Here is a 21842-nt window from a genome sequence, read left to right as displayed (position 1 = left end):
ACATCGAGTGGAATTCACCGGGGGTGATTCCTTGGGTTTTCCCCTTGATGTTTGGACACCAAGTCATCAAACATAAAGAGGGGCAACTGGGACAAGGTGGGGGTCACTGATGGATCACTAACCAACCTATACTAAGCAGTTTAGGATAAGCAGGTAAGGTATGAAAGCAGGTAACAACAACAGGCTATGCATCAGAGTAGGATCATACAGAAAGCAGTAGCAGTTCTAATGCAAGCATGAGAGGGAAAGAAATGGGCGATATCGAAATGCTCAAGGAGGGTTTGCTTGCCTGGTTGCTCTGGCAAGGAGGGGGGTCGTCGTCGACGTAGTCGATCACAAGGGCAGCATCGGTCTCGGGGTCTACCGGAGAGAAGAGGGGGAAGAAACAGTATATATAAGGCAAACATAGCACCACAAAGCATAACATGGCAATAAGATGTGCCGGGTGTGACCTAACGCAGTAGGAGGTGATACCGGCGAAGGGGGGGGGGAAACATCCGGGAATGTTTCCCTAAGTTTAGCATTTTCGGACAGATGAAATAGAGGGGGAAAGTTGCGTGTTCGCTATGCTAGGGATGCGTGGCGGACGAACGGGCTGCGTATCCGGATTCGTCTGGTCGTTCTGAGCAACTTTCATGTACAAAGTTTTTCGATCCGAGCTACGGTTTATTTTCTATGAATTTTAAAAGATTAAACCATTTTTTGGATTTATTTATATTAACAGAAATGGAATATGACGCCCGCATGACGTATTGATGACCTCAACAGTCAACAGAGCGGCTGACCAGGTCAAACCTGACCTGTGGGTCCAGTGGGACCCACATGTCAGCCTCTGTTAGCTCAACAAAGGGTTAAACTAACTAACAGGGTTAGTTAGGGATGTGGGCCCCTCCGACTAATTAGTGATTAAAACTAACTAACAAATTAATTAACAAATTATTTATTTATAAAACCTGTTAATTAGCGCGGGACCCACATGTCAGTGGCACTGGGCTGCCCAGTCAGCACCTTGATTTGGTCAACCCAATCAAAGGGGCCCGCGGGGCCCGCTGGCAGTGACCCAGGGGGTGGCCCCAGGTGTGCCACGTCGGTGGTGGCCGGCGGCTGAACGCCGGCGACCGAAAATATGACGAAGGCGCTCGAGACCTCACCGGAATCCTCGTACATGGGGCCATTTGGCCCGTGCATTAGCGCGTTCGAACGAGCGAGTAACGCCGCACCCAACGCGGGTGGCTGCGCGAGCTGCGATGGCCGGAGCCGTCGCCGGCGACAGGGACGGCGGAGACTCGAAGCACGGCAAACTCGCGCGCGATGAAACAGGGGCCAAAACGGGCGACGCGCTACTCCTACGGTGACTAATCGAAGCCATGAACGTGTTGGTGAGCTCGGCGGACCGGGACGAGCCCTACCGTGTTGGCTGCGAGCTCGACAGCGGAGCCAGGGCGCGGCAATGGCGGCGCGTCGCGCACATCTTGCTGCGGTGCGTAAACGGAGCTAGGACGGGGAAAGGAAGGGGTGGAGTTCACCGAGTGGCTCACACGATGGCCCGTGGTGGTTTAGGAGCTGCAGAGACGTCGTCGGAGCCGAGGATGAGCGGCGGAGACCGAAGATGTGGACGAAGGCGAACGAAGGCAGCGGGGCTCCACGTCTCCACCTGGTGGCACCAGGAGAGGTTGACGACGGCGGCGAGGCCCGTGGACAAGGCCAGCAGGTACGGGGCCGCCGGTGGCCGCGGCAACGACGGAGGACGGCGGCGAGGGTGCTCGGGCCGCGGACCTGGAGGGGAGGAGGGGCGGAGCGAGCGATGAAGAGGGAGGAAAAGGATGAGGACGCCAGGGGGAGTGGGGAAGAGAAAAATCTCGAGGGCGGCCGCGGTGGAGGCCTTATCCTCATCGTCCTCGACGGCGAGGTGGTGCGGCGAGGCGCGACACTGTCGCGGCGCGGTCGGAGGAGCAGTGGAGGGGAAGGCGACCCGGTGGGGGGAGGGGGGTTTGGTGGCCTGGCTGGGCCGACCCATGTGGGAGTTAGGCCCGGGGGGAAGGAGGAGGCCGTGGTGGACTGGGCTCCAGGCACTGTGCACTTAGGCCCAATCTTCAGCAGTAGTCTATGCCCTTTTTCTAATTTTATCTCTGCTTTATTTCCAGAGATAGTTTTGCAATAATCTGAGCTATCAAATGACTTAGTAAAAATGTGAACCTTGGTCACATAAATACTATGGTATATACCTCATAGCTATAGAATGTTTGGGAAATTTTGGAATCCTTTGGCATTTTTCAAAAATGAATTTAGACATTTATAGTGTTGTTTTGGCACTGATTTCAAATGCTTTGGCCCACTTGACTTGATGGTGATGTTGTTTTCCTTAACAAGAAGTTGTTTTGGAATATTTGCTAAATGGTGAACATTTTTCCAGCATCTTTTGTGCAACTTCAAATTTCAATTGAATTTGAATTGACTGGAATTTTAAATGGGATATTGAACAAAGGTGATTAAGCACTGTTTGAAAAAATAATTAGCTTAATCACAGAGGTTTACTGTAGCATGACACTGGGGGTGTTACAGCCTGGGCTTTGCCCAGCGGTGGCTCTCGGCGGCAGCGAGAGGGAGGGGAGGGTGGAGGGAGGCCGGCGGCGGGCGCGGCTAGGGTTCCCCCATGTAGCCTCGGAGAAGGACGCGGGGACGGGAGGAATGTGTTAGACGTCAGGATAGAGAAGAGATAGAGATAGAGATATCCCAGTGGATATGAAAACACGATTTTGAGCACAATCCCTTTTTCTACAACTAAATGTCTTTATATACCAAGTAATAACAACATGCAAATATGCAAGGTATACATTTTTTTTAGAGTGCAGGATATACATTTTAATCTAGTTAATGGAATGCATGCTAACCAACCTGTGGTTGAGATGATTAGATGGACAGTGGTATCCCCAACCCATTAGGGTTCAAATCCTGGTGCTCGCATTATTCCTGGATTTATTTCAGGATTTCCGGCGATGCGCTTTCGGTGGGAGGAGACCTTCCGTCGACGACGAGGCGCCTACGGTGACTTCGTAAATCTCAAGATGATATGCCGGCTCAGTCTCTCGGAGGTGCTGATAGGGGTAAGGTGTGCGTGTGTGCGTTTATAGGGATAAGTGTATACGCACGTATATGACCGCTTGTGTCTGTACTGATGATCAAAAAGTTAATGGAATGCATGGTGTTACAAGTCAAATAAATAAATAAATCACGCAGACACGTACGTATATCTCTGGGACACTACCCACAAAAAAAAAGTATATCTCTGGGACACTGCACCGACGATTGATTGTATCTGTGGGCACGAAACGCCTATAAATACACAAATGTCGATCCATTGTCACACTGCTTCAGCTACCGACTACGCCGGGAACACTTTCTTCACGACCAGAGTACTTTGCGCGGAATGCGGCCGTTCTGCCTCGTCGTCGGTGTGTTCCTGCTGCTCCGATGGCCGGCATTGAGCGTTGCTTGGGCACCGGTGGCCAGGACCATCACCGTGGATCAACATGGAGGAGGGGACTACTGGACGGTGCAGTCGGCGGTGGACGCCGTGCCGTACGGCAACAGCCAGTGGGTCAGGATCTACGTCAAGCAAGGGAGCTACAGGTTCGTGCATGTAGCAGCGTAGTACTACTGCTAATGCTAATCATATCGTTTATTTGTGAGCAATTTTTTTAAAGAATTATTGTTTACTTGCGTGATAGGTGTGTTTGGATTGTAGGGAGAACTAATTGTACTCCCTCTCATTCATATTACTTATCGCTCAAACGGATGTACTACCTCTGTATATTAATTTATAGAGGAGGTACCAATCATTTGGCGCGTTTGTTATTCTTCACCTAGCTGATATTTTTTTTGTCGGTTCAGACGATTCTCACGCGAAGCCCTGAGGCAGAGACATTCGCGTTTGTAAGGGTCTGGTTGGATCATGGGCCCCGCACGACATTATCAGAACCAATGTTCTATTAAACATATTAAAAAAAACTAAAAACATTCAGGTATATTTTTTTGTGAATTTCCAAAAATGTTAACAGATTTTATAAAACATTCATGAATTTTTTCAATGTTTGTAAATTATAAATTCACGGACATAAAAAATTATTCATGGTTCTACAAAAGGTTCATGGGTTTTATAATTGTTGATGATCTTTTAAAAATGGTAAAAAAACTAAATATTGTTTGTGGATTATTTGTCTTTATAAAAAAGATCATAAAATGAAAAACTCTTCACGGAGTTTTAGAAAGTATTCACAATTTTGATGTTAACATTGTTCAAAATTTAAATTAGGTTTCCAAATTAAAAAATTTATTCATAAATTTGAAAAATATTCATGACTTCAAACAAGGAAAAAGGGAAGCAAGTTCCCTAGGAATAGAGATCTAGGAGACCTTCAATGTTATTTCCTTGAAGTGGACTCCGCCTGTAAAGGGTCTGGTTGGGCCATGGGTCCTGCATGTCTATATTGAAACTGACATTCTATTGAAACACCTTTCAAAACAATTAAAAACAAGCAGGTATTTTAAATTTCATTGTGAATCCCCAAGGAAAACCACAAACTAATTTTTTTTCTTCTGAATTTGAACAATTCTCACAAATTTATAAATGGTCATAGTTCTAAATAAATTGTTCATGAGTTTTATAATTGTTCATGATGTTTTAAAAATGTTCACAAATTTAAATAATGCTCTTGGATTTTAAAATATTAGTAAATTAAAAATGTTCAAGGAATTGAAAAAACCTTCACGGAATATTTTAGAAAGTTCACAATTTTGATGAAAACATCTATGGATTTGAAAAAATGTTCAAGGATTTAAATTCTGCCCCTGAATTTAAAAAATATTCATAATTTTCTAAAATATTGATGAATAAAATATATTTAAAAGATAAAAATAAAAACAAACATGAAAAGAAAAATTGGTAGAGAAAAAACCAGAACAAAACCTTCCAAAAACTGAAAGGGCCTGCCTAAATAGCTAGCACAATAGCACTCACAGAGGTCGTGCTCAGGGTCTCTGCAGTATAACTTCTTGGAAGAAAAATAAATTAATTCCAAAATAGAAGAATGGTGCGGTAAAGCGTGTGTTAGCCTCTATTTTCATTTATGTTTGGTTGGTTGCCAAATTTTCAGCAATGACAATTCCCCTGAGATCATTCTAGTTAATCTTTTTTGGTAATATCTTAGCCAACTCATCGGCAGGTAAATATAATAAATTTATTTGATTAGCCTAATATTTGATGGGGTAAGTTTGGGCCAGATCCAAACATATCCTGTGTTCCTCAATCATATGCCAAAGTAATAAGAATTTTACGTAACATGATGATTTCCCATACGATATGTGTTTACAAATGGAAAAAGTAGTACACCGTACTTACTTTGTCTTTCGGTACAACTAGAATTATAATCTCTTAGTTCGGGTTCAAAAGGTTTATAAATCATATTTTATATAAAACTTGTTAAGATTTCACCAAGTTTATAGAACAAAATATGAACATTTATAGCACTCAATGAATAATTATGAATAATAATACTATTCATCACCCAGGGTGCAGAATAAGTTATTCTTCACCCAAGGTAATCTTACAGCTGTTTCATAAATATATTATATTTGGTATACAAATAGTTACATTCATATTGATTTGCAACGTAAAATTTGGCATTAAAAATAGGTCATAAGAACAGAAAAATTACATTTATGTATATTTTAAACTATGTTTTTATGTTCATAATTATATGTAACATACAATAATTTTACGGCACTTATATATTTTCTTATGCTCTCTTTTTGCATATGAAGTAAGAAAAAAAATTCAGTAGGGTTTATTCCCTACTTTAGTTGGTCAATAAATGAAGTAAGGCAAAATTTACATTACTTGAAATACGGTGGATTGATGTTAAAATAGAAGGGGGTGAAGAATAGCTATTCCTCAACCAGGGTCACGAATAGCGCGACCCTAGTTATGAATATGTATTTAATGATATATCTTGTGATGTTGATTTGGCATTATAGATATTAATATATGCTTGTATAATGTCAATTAGACTTTTTATTGGATATAATTGTAGTCAAACATAAATATATTTAACTTATGAAAAAACATGCCATATAAATATGAGGAAATATGAAATTCATTTGGTGTTGTAGATATTAACATTTGTTTCTATAAATTTATTTGGAATTCTAATGGGATATAAATGTAGTTAAACTTCAGGATATTTCACTTAAAGACAAAATGAGAACGCCATATAAACCCAAGCAAATATGAAATCAATAGAAGGGCACTCCAAATGCATTGGGTCTCAACGCATAATTGTAAATTAGTAGAATTATTTTAGAGATAATCACCCCCAATGCATTTCCTTTTAGGTGTTGTATCTAAGTGATATTGTATTTAATTGGTTAAGGGATCAACTTTGCATCTGAACCATGTGCCTAATTGTGAACTAAAGGGAAGGACTGAAAAATAGGAAAATTAAGCCACACCGGATCAGAAGATTAATTACAGTGCTTAGTAAAACAAGCTAAGGGTCCTATCTCCAGTACTCCCTCCGTCCCGATTTAAAAGAGTAGATGGCCACCCAAGCCCGTACATATTTGTTAGGCCATCGTAATTGTAGTGCCCGTTATTTTTCATTTTCTTGTTTGATATGAGCCTGATCCCATAAGCTATTACTATAGTGAAATTAATTACAGGGCATGCAGCAGCTAATACTGCGACATTAAAGGGAGACATGTGATTATTTCACGTTTCCCAACTATGTTTTGCCCATAAAAAGGTGTGACATCCTGACTTAATAGGAATCTCGGGTGCACATGAGTGGGGATAATGTGGCATAAGAGACTACCGTTGTATGTGCTGCCAGTATAGATCCCATCAGACGTAACAGTCGGGATTCAATGGATGTGTCAGGTGCGTTACAAATGGTACTAGATTCTATCCTCAAGGTTACACGGGCCTATACGGGTCAGAGGCGCAGATATGCACATGGCATGTGTGGCCCTTCATGGCACACAACATTGTGCACATGTGAATGTTGGCATTGGCGCATATGGACATGTGCTAAGAGAGAATGTTTCTGCTGGGTCGACGAGGACATAAGTTCCAATGAGTGGTGGTGTATGTAACATCTTGGCTTACTAAGAATGATAGACTGTTCATATCAACAAGGAATTCCTTTTTTTCCAAGAGCCTACTCACAAGGAACATCAAAATTTGGCATGCTTGGTTTGGAGCAATTTGAAAATGGCGACCAACTGAAAAATTGAACCCGGATGCACACGAGTGAGGACAAAGTGCATATGAAAGACTAGTATTTTTTAAATGTAACAGTAAGATATAGTACAATGGGACTGCTATATCTAAATATACATACTCCCTCCGTTTTTTTAGTCAACATATAAGGTTTGGTCAAAGTCAAGTTTTATAGAATTTGACTAACTTTATATTAAAAAATATAAACATTCACAATATGAAATCAATATTATCAGATGCACCATGAAACATATTTTCATACTATATAGTTTTAGTACTGTAAATGTTTATATATTTTTATATAAATTTGGTCAAACTTTATGTAGTTTGACCTTGACCAAATTTTATATACGAAGTAAAAAGAAATGGAGGGAGTATTTAATGGCATTAGATATAACTAAGACACCATGCATTGGACTGCCCTAATAATGTGCTAAGCATCAAAAGTACCCCCAAATGTATCTTCTTTAGTTCTTTAGTGAATAAATATATTACATCGCCTAATTAAGTACATCAATTGATGACTCCTCATCTCTTTAGTGCAAGTATAATACCCCGCCCCCATCGCCGCCATGTGCATAGGGCATCTTAGACTGGTCACAATGGGCAGGAACATAAGCTAGTAACCTACACACTTCTCTAGACTATGTTACTACCTCCATAGTGGGTAGGAACATGTATGTAGTGTCATGCAACGATGTATTTATTAGGTCATAGACTCATTGTTTTTTGGAGTGTGTGATGTTCCGGTAACTTAGCTAGTTACCACAAGAAGCTCTTTCTTCATTAAATATGTGCCACATAAGCATATTGCATTGGAGTGTGTGATGTTACTCCTAAGTTCCTGCCCATTGTCACCAGCCTTAGGAGTTGTTTGCGGCCAAGACGCACTGTGATAGGCCATCGTTATGTTTGGAATCGAGGAAATGAGTCCATCACGTGCCCTGAAAAACAAATGAAAGAGACATTTAATCCTGCACGTGCGGAGATGAAAGGATTGAGATAGTATCATGTTTGTGAAGGAGAGCAGAGAAGTTAAAGGCTGCTGCATAGGGGAGCTGAACGAGGTGATGCATGGGTTACAAAGGATATAAATTACAACCACAACTAATACTCTTGGAATCTCTTGTTTCCACTAGGCATCTTGTGCACCTGAACGGAAGGAGTAGTAGGCTATAAAGCCTTCTTGCATGACACTTTTGCTTATGTGAAAGAGAGGGAGATGGAAAAAGAGAAGTAGTACGCTATTATGTGAGAACCAGCCTATATCGTGATCGTAGGTAAAAGCATGAAACGAGAAGAAAGAGAAAGAGAGAAAGACTAATAGCCAACCTTTGACCCCTCCCAGTGCTCCATCCTCTACAGGTGCTAATTAAGCCGCCACATAGGCAAAAAATTGACGTGGCAGGTTAATTAAAGAGGAGAGAAAGTACAAGTTGCACACCAGGAGGGGGCAAGGAAAGATATGAAATGTGCTTTTGGTGTTTTGCTTGGTTGACTCTCTATTTGCAATGCCCAACACATTTGTATGACAGGTGTCACGTTTGTATGACAGGGGTGATATCAAGAATGCCATGATAACTTGCATCATTTTTCATAATATGGTAGTCGAGGATGAGAGATAAAATTTGACTGAAAAAAGTCGTATAGTCAATTTCATTATACGAGTAATTAATAAGGTTAGCTCTTGATGACATTCAATAATCCTGCATCTACGCAAGCTTACTTAAATTACTACATAAATTTCCTTATTTTCGTAGGTGTAGCACTACTCTGATGAATTTATATGAACAGCCTGCTGATTTTGCACTCGCACTACCAGACACGTTAATTTACGCATGCATGCATGCAGGGAGAAGGTGACAATCCCAAGCCAGAAAGGCTTCATTTTGCTCCAAGGTGACGGCTCCTTCAATACCGACATCAACTTCGACGGGCACGGCTACGGCACCGACGCGCCCGGCATCCCGATCACGGGCCGGAACCGCCGCAACCTCACGGACATCTCGCCGACGTACACCAGCGCCACCTTCAGAGTCAATGCCGACAACTTCGTCGCCCGCAACATCGCCTTCAAGGTAACTACGACCTGCAGTCCACAAAGTACTTGCCAGTGACACACACGTACAAACGCAGATTCTCTAACGCGAGAATGCTCTGTCACGCAACGCAGAACACGTTCAACGGCGGGCACCCGGCGGTGGGGGTGTTGATCGACGGCGACAAGGGCGCGTTCTACGACTGCGCCTTCCACGGGTTCCAGGACACGCTGTGCGACCTCATGGGCCGGCACTACTTCCGCCGCTGCCTCGTGGAGGGCGGCGTCGACTTCATCTTCGGCTACGGCCAGTCCATCTACGAGGACTGCACCCTCGTGTCCAACATGCCGGCGTGGTCCCAGCAGCCCGGGTGGGTGACGGCGCACGGCAGGGCCGGCGGTAGGAGCGCGGCGCTCGTGTTCAAGGGCGGCGCGATCACCGGCTCCGGCCGGCAGTACCTCGGCCGCGCGTGGAACGAGCAGGCCACCGTGGTGTTCTTCCAGGTGAACATGGCCGGCATCGTCGTCCCGCAGGGGTGGGACAAGTGGACGCCCGGCCAAGATGTGTGAGTTACATCAGCTCCTGGTTTCACGGTGCTGTTTTTGGCTGACGTTTGTGTGCTTACGCGCGCATGGTTGTTTCTTTGGCAGGTCACAGGTGACGTTTGCGGAGGTCGGATGCAGTGGCCCGGGCTCCGGCACCGCCGGAAGAGTGCCATGGGAGAAGCACATGAGCTATGCAGAGGTGCAGAGGTTCGTCGACATCAGGTTCATCGATGACGGTTGGCTATCCAATCAGCCCTAGTTGAGGCACTTGTGGCCGGATAGCTATGGACTAGCAGTAGTAGCAAAATAAATCGAGCTGTATATTCGAGGTATATGATCCAATGTAATGGGGAAGAAGGGCTTAGGAGTTAGGACTGAGCAACAAGACAGAAGAGACACACACAAAATTAAGACCTTTGAGGAATTTTACAGAGTTTCAGTCCTTAAATAAAGGTGTATATATGGGCCCCTTTGATGTAGTACAAGAGGTGCAATGGAGAATTGTAGAGTTTCCCCCTTTGTAGCTGAGAATTATGACAAGCATATATCCCTAGTAAAAATGACCTAAAAAACTAGTAGAAACGGAACCAACATTTTTGTTCGCTCGAGAAAAGAAAATAGGTTCAATGATCTACTCTGCCGGCCCGACTTTACCATCGACCCACCTGTTATCACCGGCCTAACCGCCCTCCCTTGCCACCCACAGCCGTGTTGTTGGTGATGCGCCGCCTTGCCATTCCGCCTTACTCGGGCCGCCACTTCCCCATCTACCGTCGAGCGATTGCAAAAATAGTCAAATAGCAAAGCCATAACTGTAAATCCTTCTATTGCAAGTATATGTTGTGTAAACACTGAAATGATGGTCAAAGGGCCACGTAAAATAAGCAAGTCACGCAAAGAGCTGCTGCCCCTTGCAAACCGAACAATACGGAGAAGACTGATCGAATGTTCCAAAGGGAAAAAGAAGAGGGCAAGACCAGTAGAACTCTCACGCCACGGGCATGAAGCACCTACAAACTCATCACCCACATTTCCACTCCAATCCAGCAGACATGCCAAGAAAAACCCCACGCACGCATCCAACTTCCCCAACAACCACCAATCTACACACCTATAAGAACGCGCGTGCCGAGACAGCCAGCAGCAACCACACCCAGACCGTTCCAAGAACTGGAGTTGAGCTACATCCATCGACCTCCATCGACGGTCGAGCCTCTGGCGTGCCAGCCATGGCAGCCGGCTCGGCTTTCCGCGTGGCGGTGCTCGCCGCCGTCCTGCTCGTCCCTTTCCTCGGCCCGCCGGCGGTGGAGGCGCAGCTCGGGCAGGTGAGGAAGTACTGCGGCAGCCAGTTCGCCCTCGCCAGCCAGGCGTGTGCCATCCTCCCGCCCACCAGCCCGGAGCACCACCATCATGACGATGACGATGACGATGACGATGACGACGACGACGACGACGAGGAGGACGAGGACGAGGACGAAGACGACGACGAGGACGACAAGGGAGGCGGCGGCGGCGGAGGAGGTGGGGGCGGGGGCGGAGATGATAGTGGTGGCGGCGGCGGCAACGCGACGTCGCTGATCAGCGCCGACCCTGATGTGCTCCACGTGGCTGTAACCCGCAACGGCACTGTCCGTGCCGGCCACCGTCGCACTAGGAGGACCCGTCGCAGGCGCCGCCACCACCACCGCCGCCGCCGCCGCCGCCGCGGACGCCACGTGGGCGAGGGGGAGGACGAGGGCGAGGGCGGCGAGGGCGAGGACGAGGATGAGGACGAGGACCAGGACGACGAGCAGGACGACGACGACGACGACGACGACGACGATGACGACGACGACGACGACGACGATCACGACGAGCACCGCGCGTACCGGGACTGCTGCCGGTGGCTGAAGGAGGTGGAGCCCGGGTGCGTGTGCGAGTCGCTGCTCCGCCTGCCCATGTTCCTCGTCAAGCCGCAGCACAAGTACACCCTCCGGGTCGGCAAGACCTGCGAGGTCACCTACCGCTGCGGCGGCGGCCGCGCCATGTAGCAACCCCGCACGCACGCACGCGCGCGCGCGCGAGGACGACGACGACCCAAGTTACAGCAGACTGGTTGGTTATCTACAGCTACGTACGTACACCGATCCTACTTCAGAATCCTTACTGGTAAGTAAGTGCATGCGGCATAGCAAGCAATCAAGGATGCCGCCTCGTATGATATTTTGCCGTGCTACCACGGGTTTGGCATCGGTGTTTTACTGCGTATATATACCACGGCCTCGTTTGGGCTAAGCAGATGTGGTGTATACGCTTAGCAGTTTTACGTGTGTGTACCTATAGATATGGTGTGTGAGAGTGTTGTACTTGTACTCGAGCACGCGATGTTTGGAGACCATGCATGCAGAGCTCGGGTACTCGATATAGGGTGCCCTATAGCAAAGTAGAAATAAGAAAAATGTAACTGTAACTGTAATCGTGTTGCTCTGTATATGCAATACAAATGTCATTCGTACTCAAATTGTTCTCTTGATGGTCTTAATTCAAGTGGAGGCTAGATGATGAATTCATCCCGAAATTGGGCTAGCTAGCACGCTGGTAGTAGCAGATTTCTTTTTTCTTCTCGAGAGCTGATCTTTATAGTATCTCTCGCTCGAAGAGCATGTCAACTTGGGTATTCAGAGCCCTCGCAAAGAGAATAGTTTGGGTATTTACAGATCCAGTTTTCCAACTCGTTTATAGCAGCGTATAGCAAACTAAAGCTTTGTTTGGTTTGCCAAGTCCAGAACATAAATTTCTGTAAGCGCATCCCTCAAAATATTAACAAAACTGAATCCTAAAAATTCTTCTGAAAATAATTGCTAGTACTCCAATCCAAAGAACCCCTAAAATGATATGCGACAAAGGGCATGGATTTTGGAAGATGTTCTTGCATTTAAAAGTGCTTCCGCGTGGAGCACAATTGTGCTTCTTGCATGAAAAAAGTTCACCAATTTTGAAAAAACTTCTTCGATTTTATAAAATAAAAAAAGAATCGGGAAAAAAGAAAAGGAAAAAACATTGAAAACTCAGGTGGAAAACACACACAAAAAACAGAAAGAATATGGGCCGGCCCGCTACTAGACCTAGAGTACAGGGGGAGTGCGCCCATTTACGAAAACGTCTTTAAGCAGCGCTTAAGGCACCGAATAGGTTTCGTCGCTCTCTCCTGCACGCGCCGCACGCGTGTTCTGTCGGAATCATTAATTGAGTAGTACTCCTTGCAAAGATCACTCCCACCTTCCCAGGTTATGCTAGATCTGTTTATTCAAAATGTTTTATCTCTTAATCTGTGTGTCCAAATCTCGAACTGTTTTCACCGTTGGATTCCTCGCATCGAGATCTTTAAAACAAGATACCATGTTAATAAGTTTTGATGAACTTTTTTTCACAAAAAAACCGGACGAGAAAACCAAACGGGAGCACGGTTTTTTCCCTTTCCGAAAGAGGCACGGTTGTGCCTTTTGCGGAAGCACAACCGTGCCTCTCGCGGAAGGAAAAAAAATCGCTGTTTTCTTTTTCCGTTGCCGAGAGGCACGGCCGTGCCTCTCGCGAAAGCACAATCGTGCCTCTCGTGGAAGGAAAAAAATAGAAAATGTGTTTTGCCGTTCCGAGAGGCACGCCTGTGCCTCTAGCGAAACCACAACCGTGCCTCTCGCGGAAGGAAAAAAGAGAAAATATGTTTTTTTGTTTCCGAGAGGCACGCCCGTGCCTCTAGCGAAACCACAACCGTGCTGAAAGGACATGCGGTGCCCCCATGTGTGGTTTTGGTAATTGATGACATTCTCTGTGGACTAATGGTTGCATTGAGTTATATTTGAAGGATTTGTCCATAGCCATTTCTTGAAGTCCATATGTTGGTTTCAAGGAGTTTATGAGTTGACCAATGTGCTATTAAGGAATTATCCAATGATTGGTCATGTGAATGTTGAGCTTATTGCAAGCATGTCTTGAATAAGAAGATCGTGTGATCAGTCATGTTTACCTTCAAGACATCATACAAATGAAAAGAGTTGGAAAGATTCAAGGTTGATCAAGACTAAGTACAGAGAGTGACTCAAGTTGATCAACACACAAAGTGTAGAAGATGTACCGACAGGGATCAAGTCACTAGTAGAAATCAGGGCTTTGGTTCTGTCCTGGCCAGCTCATTAGTCCCGGTTCAGTCACGATCCGGGACCAATGGAGGCATACGTCCCGGTTCGTAAGCCCAGGGGGACGGCTGGGCCTCGTGGGGCATTGGTCCCGGTTCGTCTGGACCCATTTGTCCTGGTTCCCGTCACGAACCGGGACCAATGGTCCTCGCTCCTAGCCCACATCCATTGGTCCCGGTTCGTGGCTGGAACCGGGACAGAAGGGGGGGTGCCTATATATACCCCATCGCCGACGAGCAGAGCACTCCACACTGCTTTGTTTTTTCTGGCCGGCGAGGGGAGAGCTTTGTGGTGCTCTAGCTTACCTCCTATGCACATGAGGTGTTCAATGAAATGCCCGAGCCACACTAGTTAAGCTTTCTCCTCTTGAAGCTCGACCTCCAAGCTCCATTTTTCTCGAGATTTGTATAGGTGTAGCGGTCCGTCAAGTCCCGTCCCCGTCTTCACCGCCGTCGATCGCCCGCGCCGATCTCGTCGCCGACACCACCGTGGTGAGCCTCTTGTTCTTATCTTCTTTCTAAAAGAAAATTATTCTTACTTGTATGATTAGATAGATACTTGTCTAATTTTCTTACTTTTATTATTGCTTGTTATTATATAGTGCGATGGTTTTGGTATCGTCCCCCGCCGGCTCTCGTCCTGTCTATGATTCGGATGTGGTATATATTATCTTTTATAATTATTTGGTTCATTTATTGTTTATGAAAATTATGCCGACCAACGTGACATAGATTTTATTTATCTAAGAGGTATGTGAACCGGAAATTCCAACCGACCGTATTGTCGAGAGGTTAAATTTAGTTCAAGAAGAAAACAATTACTTGAAGGAAAAAATAAAGAAATTGAGGTGGAGAAGATGATATTGGAGTTGCATATTGCGGATGTCGTCGATGATCACAAGATCAAGATGTATGCAATGCGCTTGAAGATTAGAAAGATTAGAAAATATGCCATTCATACCGAGGCTTGGTATCATTATGCCGTTGGATCAATTGTTACCTTGGTTGCGATTATGATCGCATTTTTTTGTTGCATTGAAATGTTTTACATAGTTTCAATGTATGGTTTAATTAGATGCTCTGGAGAGCTATATATTGTTTAATGAGAACTATGTATGTACTTTGGTTTTAATGTGATGATGAACTTTTATTAATTTGGTCACTCTATCTATTCATGATGTTTTGTAATGGTTTTTGACACACTTAATTATATATAATGCACGCAGATGAACCGACAATGGATGTACAGTGACAGACACACCTCCGAGTACATTAAGGGCGTGCATAATTTTCTCGAAGTGGCTGAGGCAAACAAGCAGAATGGTTTTATGTGCTGTCCATGTCTTATATGTGGGAATACGAAGTCTTACTCTGACTGAAAAATCCTTCACACCCAACTGCTTTATAAGGGTTTCAGTCCACACTATAATGTTTGGACGAAGCACAGAAAAATAGGGGTTATGATGGAAGACAGTGAAGAAGAAGAGGGTGATGAAAACTATGTGCCCCCTGAATACGATGATGTTGCAACAGTGGAAGTTGAAGATCAAGAGGAACAAGACGATGTGCCCAATGATGATCTCCCTCGGGTCATTGTTGATGCAAGGAGACAGTGCGAAAGTCAAAAGGAGAAGCTGAAGTTCGATCGCATATTAGAGGATCACAAAAATGGTTGTACCCTAATTGCAAACATGGCAGCAACAAGCTCGGTACCGTACTGGAATTGCTACTGTGGAAGGCAGAGAATGCTGTGCCTGACAAAGGATTTGAGAAGCTACCGAAAATATTGAAGAAGAAGCTTCCAAAGGATAACGAATTGCCTGACAATACGTATGCAGCAAAGAAGGTCGTATGCCCTTTAGGATTGGAGGTGCAGAAGATACATGCATGCCCTAATGACTGCATCCTCTACCGCGGTGCGCACGAGGATTTGAACGCATGCCCGGTATGCGGTGCATTGCAGTATAAGATTAGATAAGATGACCCTGGTGATGTTGACGGTGAGCCCTCCGGGAAGAGGGTTCCTGCCAAGGTGATGTGGTATGCTCCTATAATACCATGGTTGAAACGTCTGTTCAGAAACAAAGAGTATGCCAAGTTGATCCCATGGTACAGGGAGGACCGTAAGAAAGACGGGAAGTTGAGAGCACCCGCTGACGGGTCACAGTGGAGAAAAATCAAGAGAAAGTACCGGGCTGAGTTTGTAGGTGACCCAAGGAAAGTATGGTTTGGTTTAAGCGTGGATGGCATTAATCCTTTCAGGGAACAGAGTAGCAATCACAGCACCTGGCCCGTGACTCTATCTATGTATAACCTTCCTCCTTAGATGTGCATGAAACGGAAGTTCATTATGATGCTAGTTCTCATCCAAGGCCCTAAGCAACTCGGCAACAACATTGATGTGTACCTAAGGCCATTAGTTGAAGAACTTTTATAGTTGTGGAATGGAAACGGTGTACGTGTGTGGGATGAGCACAAATAGGAGGAATTTAACCTACATGCCTTGCTGTTTGTAACCATCAACGATTGACCCGCTCTTGGTAACCTTTCAGGACAGAGAAACAAGGCATACCACGCATGCACGCGCTGTTTAGCTGACACCGAAAGTATATACCTGGACAAATGCAGGAAGAATGTGTACCTGGGGCATCGTCGATTTCTTCCGACCAACCATCAATGTCAAAAGAAAGGCAAGCATTTCAAAGGCAAGGCAGATCAACGTAAGAAGCCCACCATGCGTACTGGTGATCACGTACTTACTATGGTCAATGATTTAGATGTAATCTTGGGAAAGGGTCCCGGCGGACTATCTGTTCCGAATGATGTTGAGGGATGTGCACCCATGTGGAAGAAGAAATCTATATTTTTGGACCTACCCTACTGGAAAGACCTAGAGGCCCGCTCTTCAATCGACGTGATGCACGTGACGAAGAACCTTTGCGTGAACCTGTTAGGCTTCTTGGGCGTGTATGGGAAGACAAAAGATACACCGGAGGCACGAGAGGACCTGCAACGTTTGCACGAAAAAGACGGCATGCCTCCAAAGCAGTATGAAGGTCCTGCCAGCTACGCTTTTACCAAAGAAGATAAGGAAATCTTCTTTGAATGTCTGCTCAGTATGAAGGTCCCGTCTGGCTTCTCGTCGAATATAAAGGGAATAATAAATATGCCAGAGAAAAAGTTCCAGAACCTAAAGTCTCATGACTGTCACGTGATTATGACGCAACTGCTTCCGGTTGCATTGAGGGGGCTTCTACCGGAAAACGTTCGATTAGCCATTGTGAAGCTATGTGCATTCCTCAATGCAATCTCTCAGAAGGCGATCGATCTAGAAATCATACCAAGGCTAAGGAGTGATGTGGCACAATGTCTTGTCAGTTTCGAGCTAGTGTTCCCACCATCCTTCTTCAATATCATGGCACACGTCCTAGTTCATCTAGTCAACGAGATTGTCGTTCTGGGCCCCGTATTTGTCACAATATGTTCCCCTTTGAGAGGTTCATGGGAGTCCTAAAGAAATATGTCTGTAACCGCGCTAGGCCAGAAGGAAGCATCTCCATGGGTCATCAAACAAAGGATGTCATTGGGTTTTGTGTTGACTTCATTCCTGGCCTTAAGAAGATTGGTCTCCCTCAATCGCGGTATGAGAGGAGACTGACCGGAAAAGGCACGCTAGGAGGGGACTCACTAATATGCAGGGACGGGCATTCTTGGTCTCAAGCACACTACACAGTTCTACAGAACTCTACCTTGGTGACCCCGTATGTCGATGAACATAAGAACAGTCTGCGCTCCAAACGCCCGGAGCATTGTGACGACTGGATTACATGTGAACACATCAGGATTTTCGGCAGTTGGTTGGAAACACGTCTCAGAGGTGACAACACTGTTTGTGATGAGCTGTACTCGTTGTCCAGGGGACCATCTTCGACTGTATTGACTTACAAAGGATACGAGATAAATGGGAATACATTTTACATGATCGCCCAAGATCAAAAGAGCACCAACCAAAACAGTGGTGTCCACTTTGATGCAGCAACCAAGCGGGGAAAGGACACATATTATGGTTACATAGTGGACATATGGGAACTTGACTACGGACATGATTTTAAGGTCCCTTTGGTTAAGTGCAAATGGGTCAATCTGTCAGGAGGCGGGGTACAGGTAGACCCACAGTATGGAATGACAACAGTGGATCTGAACAATCTTGGGTACACAGACGAACCATTCGTCCTAGCCAATGATGTGGCGCGGGTTTTCTATGTGAAGGACATGTCTACCAAACCGAAAAAAGAAAAGATAAGGAAGCGAATAGGTCATACTATGAGCCAAAGCGCCACATAGTTCTTTCAGGAAAAAGGGACATCGTGGGAATGGAGGGCAAAACAGACATGTTCGAAGATTATGAAAAGTTTCATCAAATTCCTCCCTTCAAAGTCAAGGCTGACCCAAGCACCCTGTTAAACGATGAAGATTATCCATGGTTATCACGCAATAAGAAAAGGACACAAGCGAATAAAAAGTGAATACTTTCTCTCCACAACTATTATGATGATGCCTTTGATCTATAATATCCAAGTAACACACGAGTTTCCGTATGAAACCCTGACACTTCGAAAGAGATTGTCCGTTTTGTACACGAAGTGCATCCAGTTTTTGCCGTAACCCTCTCAACTTTTTAGCACATGCTATGTGGGTGAAATGATGATACCATGCCAACTTTCAACCTTTTTAGAGTTCATTTGTAGTGCTTTTCATTTTCAGGGTCATATAGCTAAAAAAATCAGTAAATGCATGAAAAATAACAAATGAAGTCAGAAAGGGTTGAAAATTGATGATGTGGCTTTGAATGGTGCATTTTGAACACACAAAAAGTCTAGAGTTCAAATAAGTTCAAAAAATGAAATCCCTTTGTAACAGACGAGTTTCCGTATGAAACCCTGATACTTCGACAAAGACCGTCCATTTTGTACACGAAGTGCATCCAGTTTTTGCCGTAACCCTCTCAACTTTTTAGCACATTCTATGTGGGTGAAATGATGATACCATGCCAACTTTCAACCTTTTTAGAGTTCATTTGTAGTGCTTTTCATTTTCAGGGTCATATAGCTAAAAAAATCAGTAAATGCATGAAAAATAACAAATGAAGTCAGAAAGGGTTCAAAATTGATGATGTGGCTTTGAATGGTGCATTTTGAACACACAAAAAGTCTGAAGTTGAAATAAGTTCAAAAAATGAAATCCCTTTGTAATAGATGAGTTTCCGTATGAAACCCTGATACTTCAAAAGAGATTGTCCGTTTTGTACATGAAGTGCATCCAGTTTTTTCCGTAACCCTCTCAACTTTTTAGCACATGCTGTGTGGGTGAAATGATGATACCATTCCAACTTTCAACCTTTTCAGAGTTCCTTTTTAGTGCTTTTCTTTTTCAGGGTCATGTAGCTCAAAAAATTCAGTAAGTGCATGAAAAATAAAAAATGAAGTCAGAAAGGGTTGAAAATTGATGATGTGGCTTTGAATGGTGCATTTTGAACACACAAAAAGTCTGGAGTTCAAATAAGTTCTAAAAAATGAAATCCCATTGTAACAGACGAGTTTCCGTATGGAACCCTGATACTTCGAAAGAGATTGTCTGTTTTATACACGAAGTGCATCCAGTTTTTACCGTAACCCTCTCAACTTTTTAGAACATGCTATGTGGGTGAAATGATGATACCATGCCAACTTTCAACCTTTTCAGAGTTCATTTTTAGTGCTTTTCATTTTCAGGGTCATATAACTAAAAAAATCAGTAAATGCATGAAAAATAACAAATGAAGTCAGAAAGGGTTGAAAATTCATGACGTGGCTTTGAATGGTGCATTTTGAACACACAAAAAGTCTGGAGTTCAAATAAGTTCAAAAAATGAAATCCCTTTGTAACAGATGAGCTTTCATCTGAAACCTTGATACTTCGAAAGAGATTGTTCGTTTTGTACACGAAGTGCATCCAGTTTTTCCTGTAACCATCTCAACTTTTTAGCACATGCTATGTGGGTGAAATGATGATACCATGCCAATTTTCAACCTCTTCAGAGTTCATCTGAAATGCCTTTCAATTTCAGGGTCATTTAGCTCAAAGAATGAACTAATATAAAAAATAATGAGCTGAAAAACTTTTATGAAACTCTAATAGAAAAATAATAAACTAAAAGAATGAACTAGAAAACTTTAATGAAACTCTAATAGAAAAAAGAATGAACTAGAAAACTTTAATGAAACTCTAATAGCTAAAGGAATCAACTAAAAAGTTTTTATAAACCTCTAGTATTATTGAAACTAAAATTATATAAAATTTATGCAACTATAATTAACAAAGTATTTTCTATTCAAAATATTAAAAGCAAAAAGAATTTTCATAAAATAAATAAAAAAGCAAAAAGAATTTTCATATAATAAATAAAAAAGCAAAATAAAATAAAATAAATAAGTAGAAAAAATAAAAATAATAAATACAAATAAAATAAACTTTAATAAATAAGTAGAAACAAAATAAAATAAAATAAAATTTTATAAAATAAATAAGTAGAAACAAAATAAACTTTAGTAAAGTAAAATATATAAACTTTAATAAAATAAATAAAAATAGCAGCAGTAAGTATTTTGTTGTAAGTAGAAACAAAGTAAAATAAATAAAGCAACAAAGAAAACATTTTTTTAAAATTCCACCTACTGGGTCACCACGGCGTGAATACGATTAGAAACCCAACCATGGGCCATGATTCAGGCCCGTAGCAGGCCCAGTAGGCCCACAGGCACATAGTGACAAATTAGGCCCTAAAGCCAGCAGTTGAGAGGAGCTCGAGAGGGTGGGCGCAGCAGCGCTTATGAACCACTCTCGAGTTCTCTCAACTAGCGAGGTGGGACTAAACTTTTGGTCATGACGCAGGCAACACAATGCCTTTTGTCCCGGTTGCTGCCAGCAACCGGGACCAAAGGTCCCTACTTCCTGCCCTTTGGGCTGCTGAAAAGAGACCTTTGGTCCCAGTTGGTGGTATCAACCGGGACTAAAGGGGGGCATTGGTCCCGGCTGGTGCCACGAACCAAGACCAATGCTTCGTGTATACAAGCAAGACTTGTGAAAATTTTCAGTTTCGTCACAGTTCCCCTCCGACGGCCCCGACCTCCTCGACGCTGCCAGGCTGCTCGACGCCGTTGCCGTCACCCGTGCCCGTGCCCCGCCCCCAAGCCCATGCCGACGCCGTCCGCCGCCCACGCCTCGTCACCGTCGCTGTCGCCAACTCCCCTGCGCCCCGACGCTGCCCTCTCCTCGTTGCTATCGACGCCCCCGTCGCCGCCCGCTCCTCGTCGTCGTCGCCGCCACCTCCGCGACCTCACCGTCGCCGACAGCCTCCCCGACCTCGTCGTCGCCTCCCCGCGTCGGCCCCTACCCGGCCCCGCGTGCGCCGCCTCTGCCTCAGCCCGGCCCCGCATCGCCGACACCGCCCCAAGTGAGCCCCCGCGCCCCTGCCCTGCCCCCCCCCCGCCATCGTCGTGGCCCCCGCATATATGTTTTTTCTGGATATATATGATGTTTTTTGCATATATGTTGATGTATGATGTAATGTTGATGTATGGATATATATGTATGCATATATGATGTTTTTTTCTGCATATATATATGATCATATGATTTTTTTTGTTCATAGATGTGATTTTTTTGTTCATATATCATATGATGTTTTATTGTTCATAGATGATCGATCATATTTGTTCATATGTATGCAAGCGAAGTCGTTGTCGTTAGTTGTACTATTTAGGGTTATGGTC

General features: G+C 44.3%; 2 protein-coding genes across 2 annotated transcripts; both read left to right on the top strand.

Moving 5' to 3' along the window:
* The first annotated feature begins 3356 nt into the window (after window positions 1–3356).
* On the top strand, window positions 3357–10358 carry LOC123184854 (probable pectinesterase 66). Its single transcript, XM_044596899.1, has 4 exons — window positions 3357–3630; window positions 9129–9354; window positions 9450–9880; window positions 9966–10358. The coding sequence occupies exons 1-4, from the start codon at window positions 3428–3430 to the stop codon at window positions 10117–10119; spliced, it is 1014 nt and encodes a 337-aa protein (XP_044452834.1). The 5' UTR covers window positions 3357–3427; the 3' UTR covers window positions 10120–10358.
* A 631-nt stretch (window positions 10359–10989) lies between these two features.
* Window positions 10990–12360, top strand: LOC123187692 (mitotic apparatus protein p62). The gene has a single exon (XM_044599610.1). It carries the CDS (start codon window positions 11090–11092, stop codon window positions 11888–11890), a length of 801 nt encoding a protein of 266 aa, XP_044455545.1. The 5' UTR covers window positions 10990–11089; the 3' UTR covers window positions 11891–12360.
* Window positions 12361–21842: the final 9482 nt, after the last annotated feature.

This window comes from Triticum aestivum, chromosome 2A, assembly GCF_018294505.1.
Source record: "Triticum aestivum cultivar Chinese Spring chromosome 2A, IWGSC CS RefSeq v2.1, whole genome shotgun sequence".
Lineage (NCBI taxonomy): Eukaryota > Viridiplantae > Streptophyta > Magnoliopsida > Poales > Poaceae > Triticum > Triticum aestivum.
This window is presented reverse-complemented; position numbering and strand designations above follow the sequence as displayed.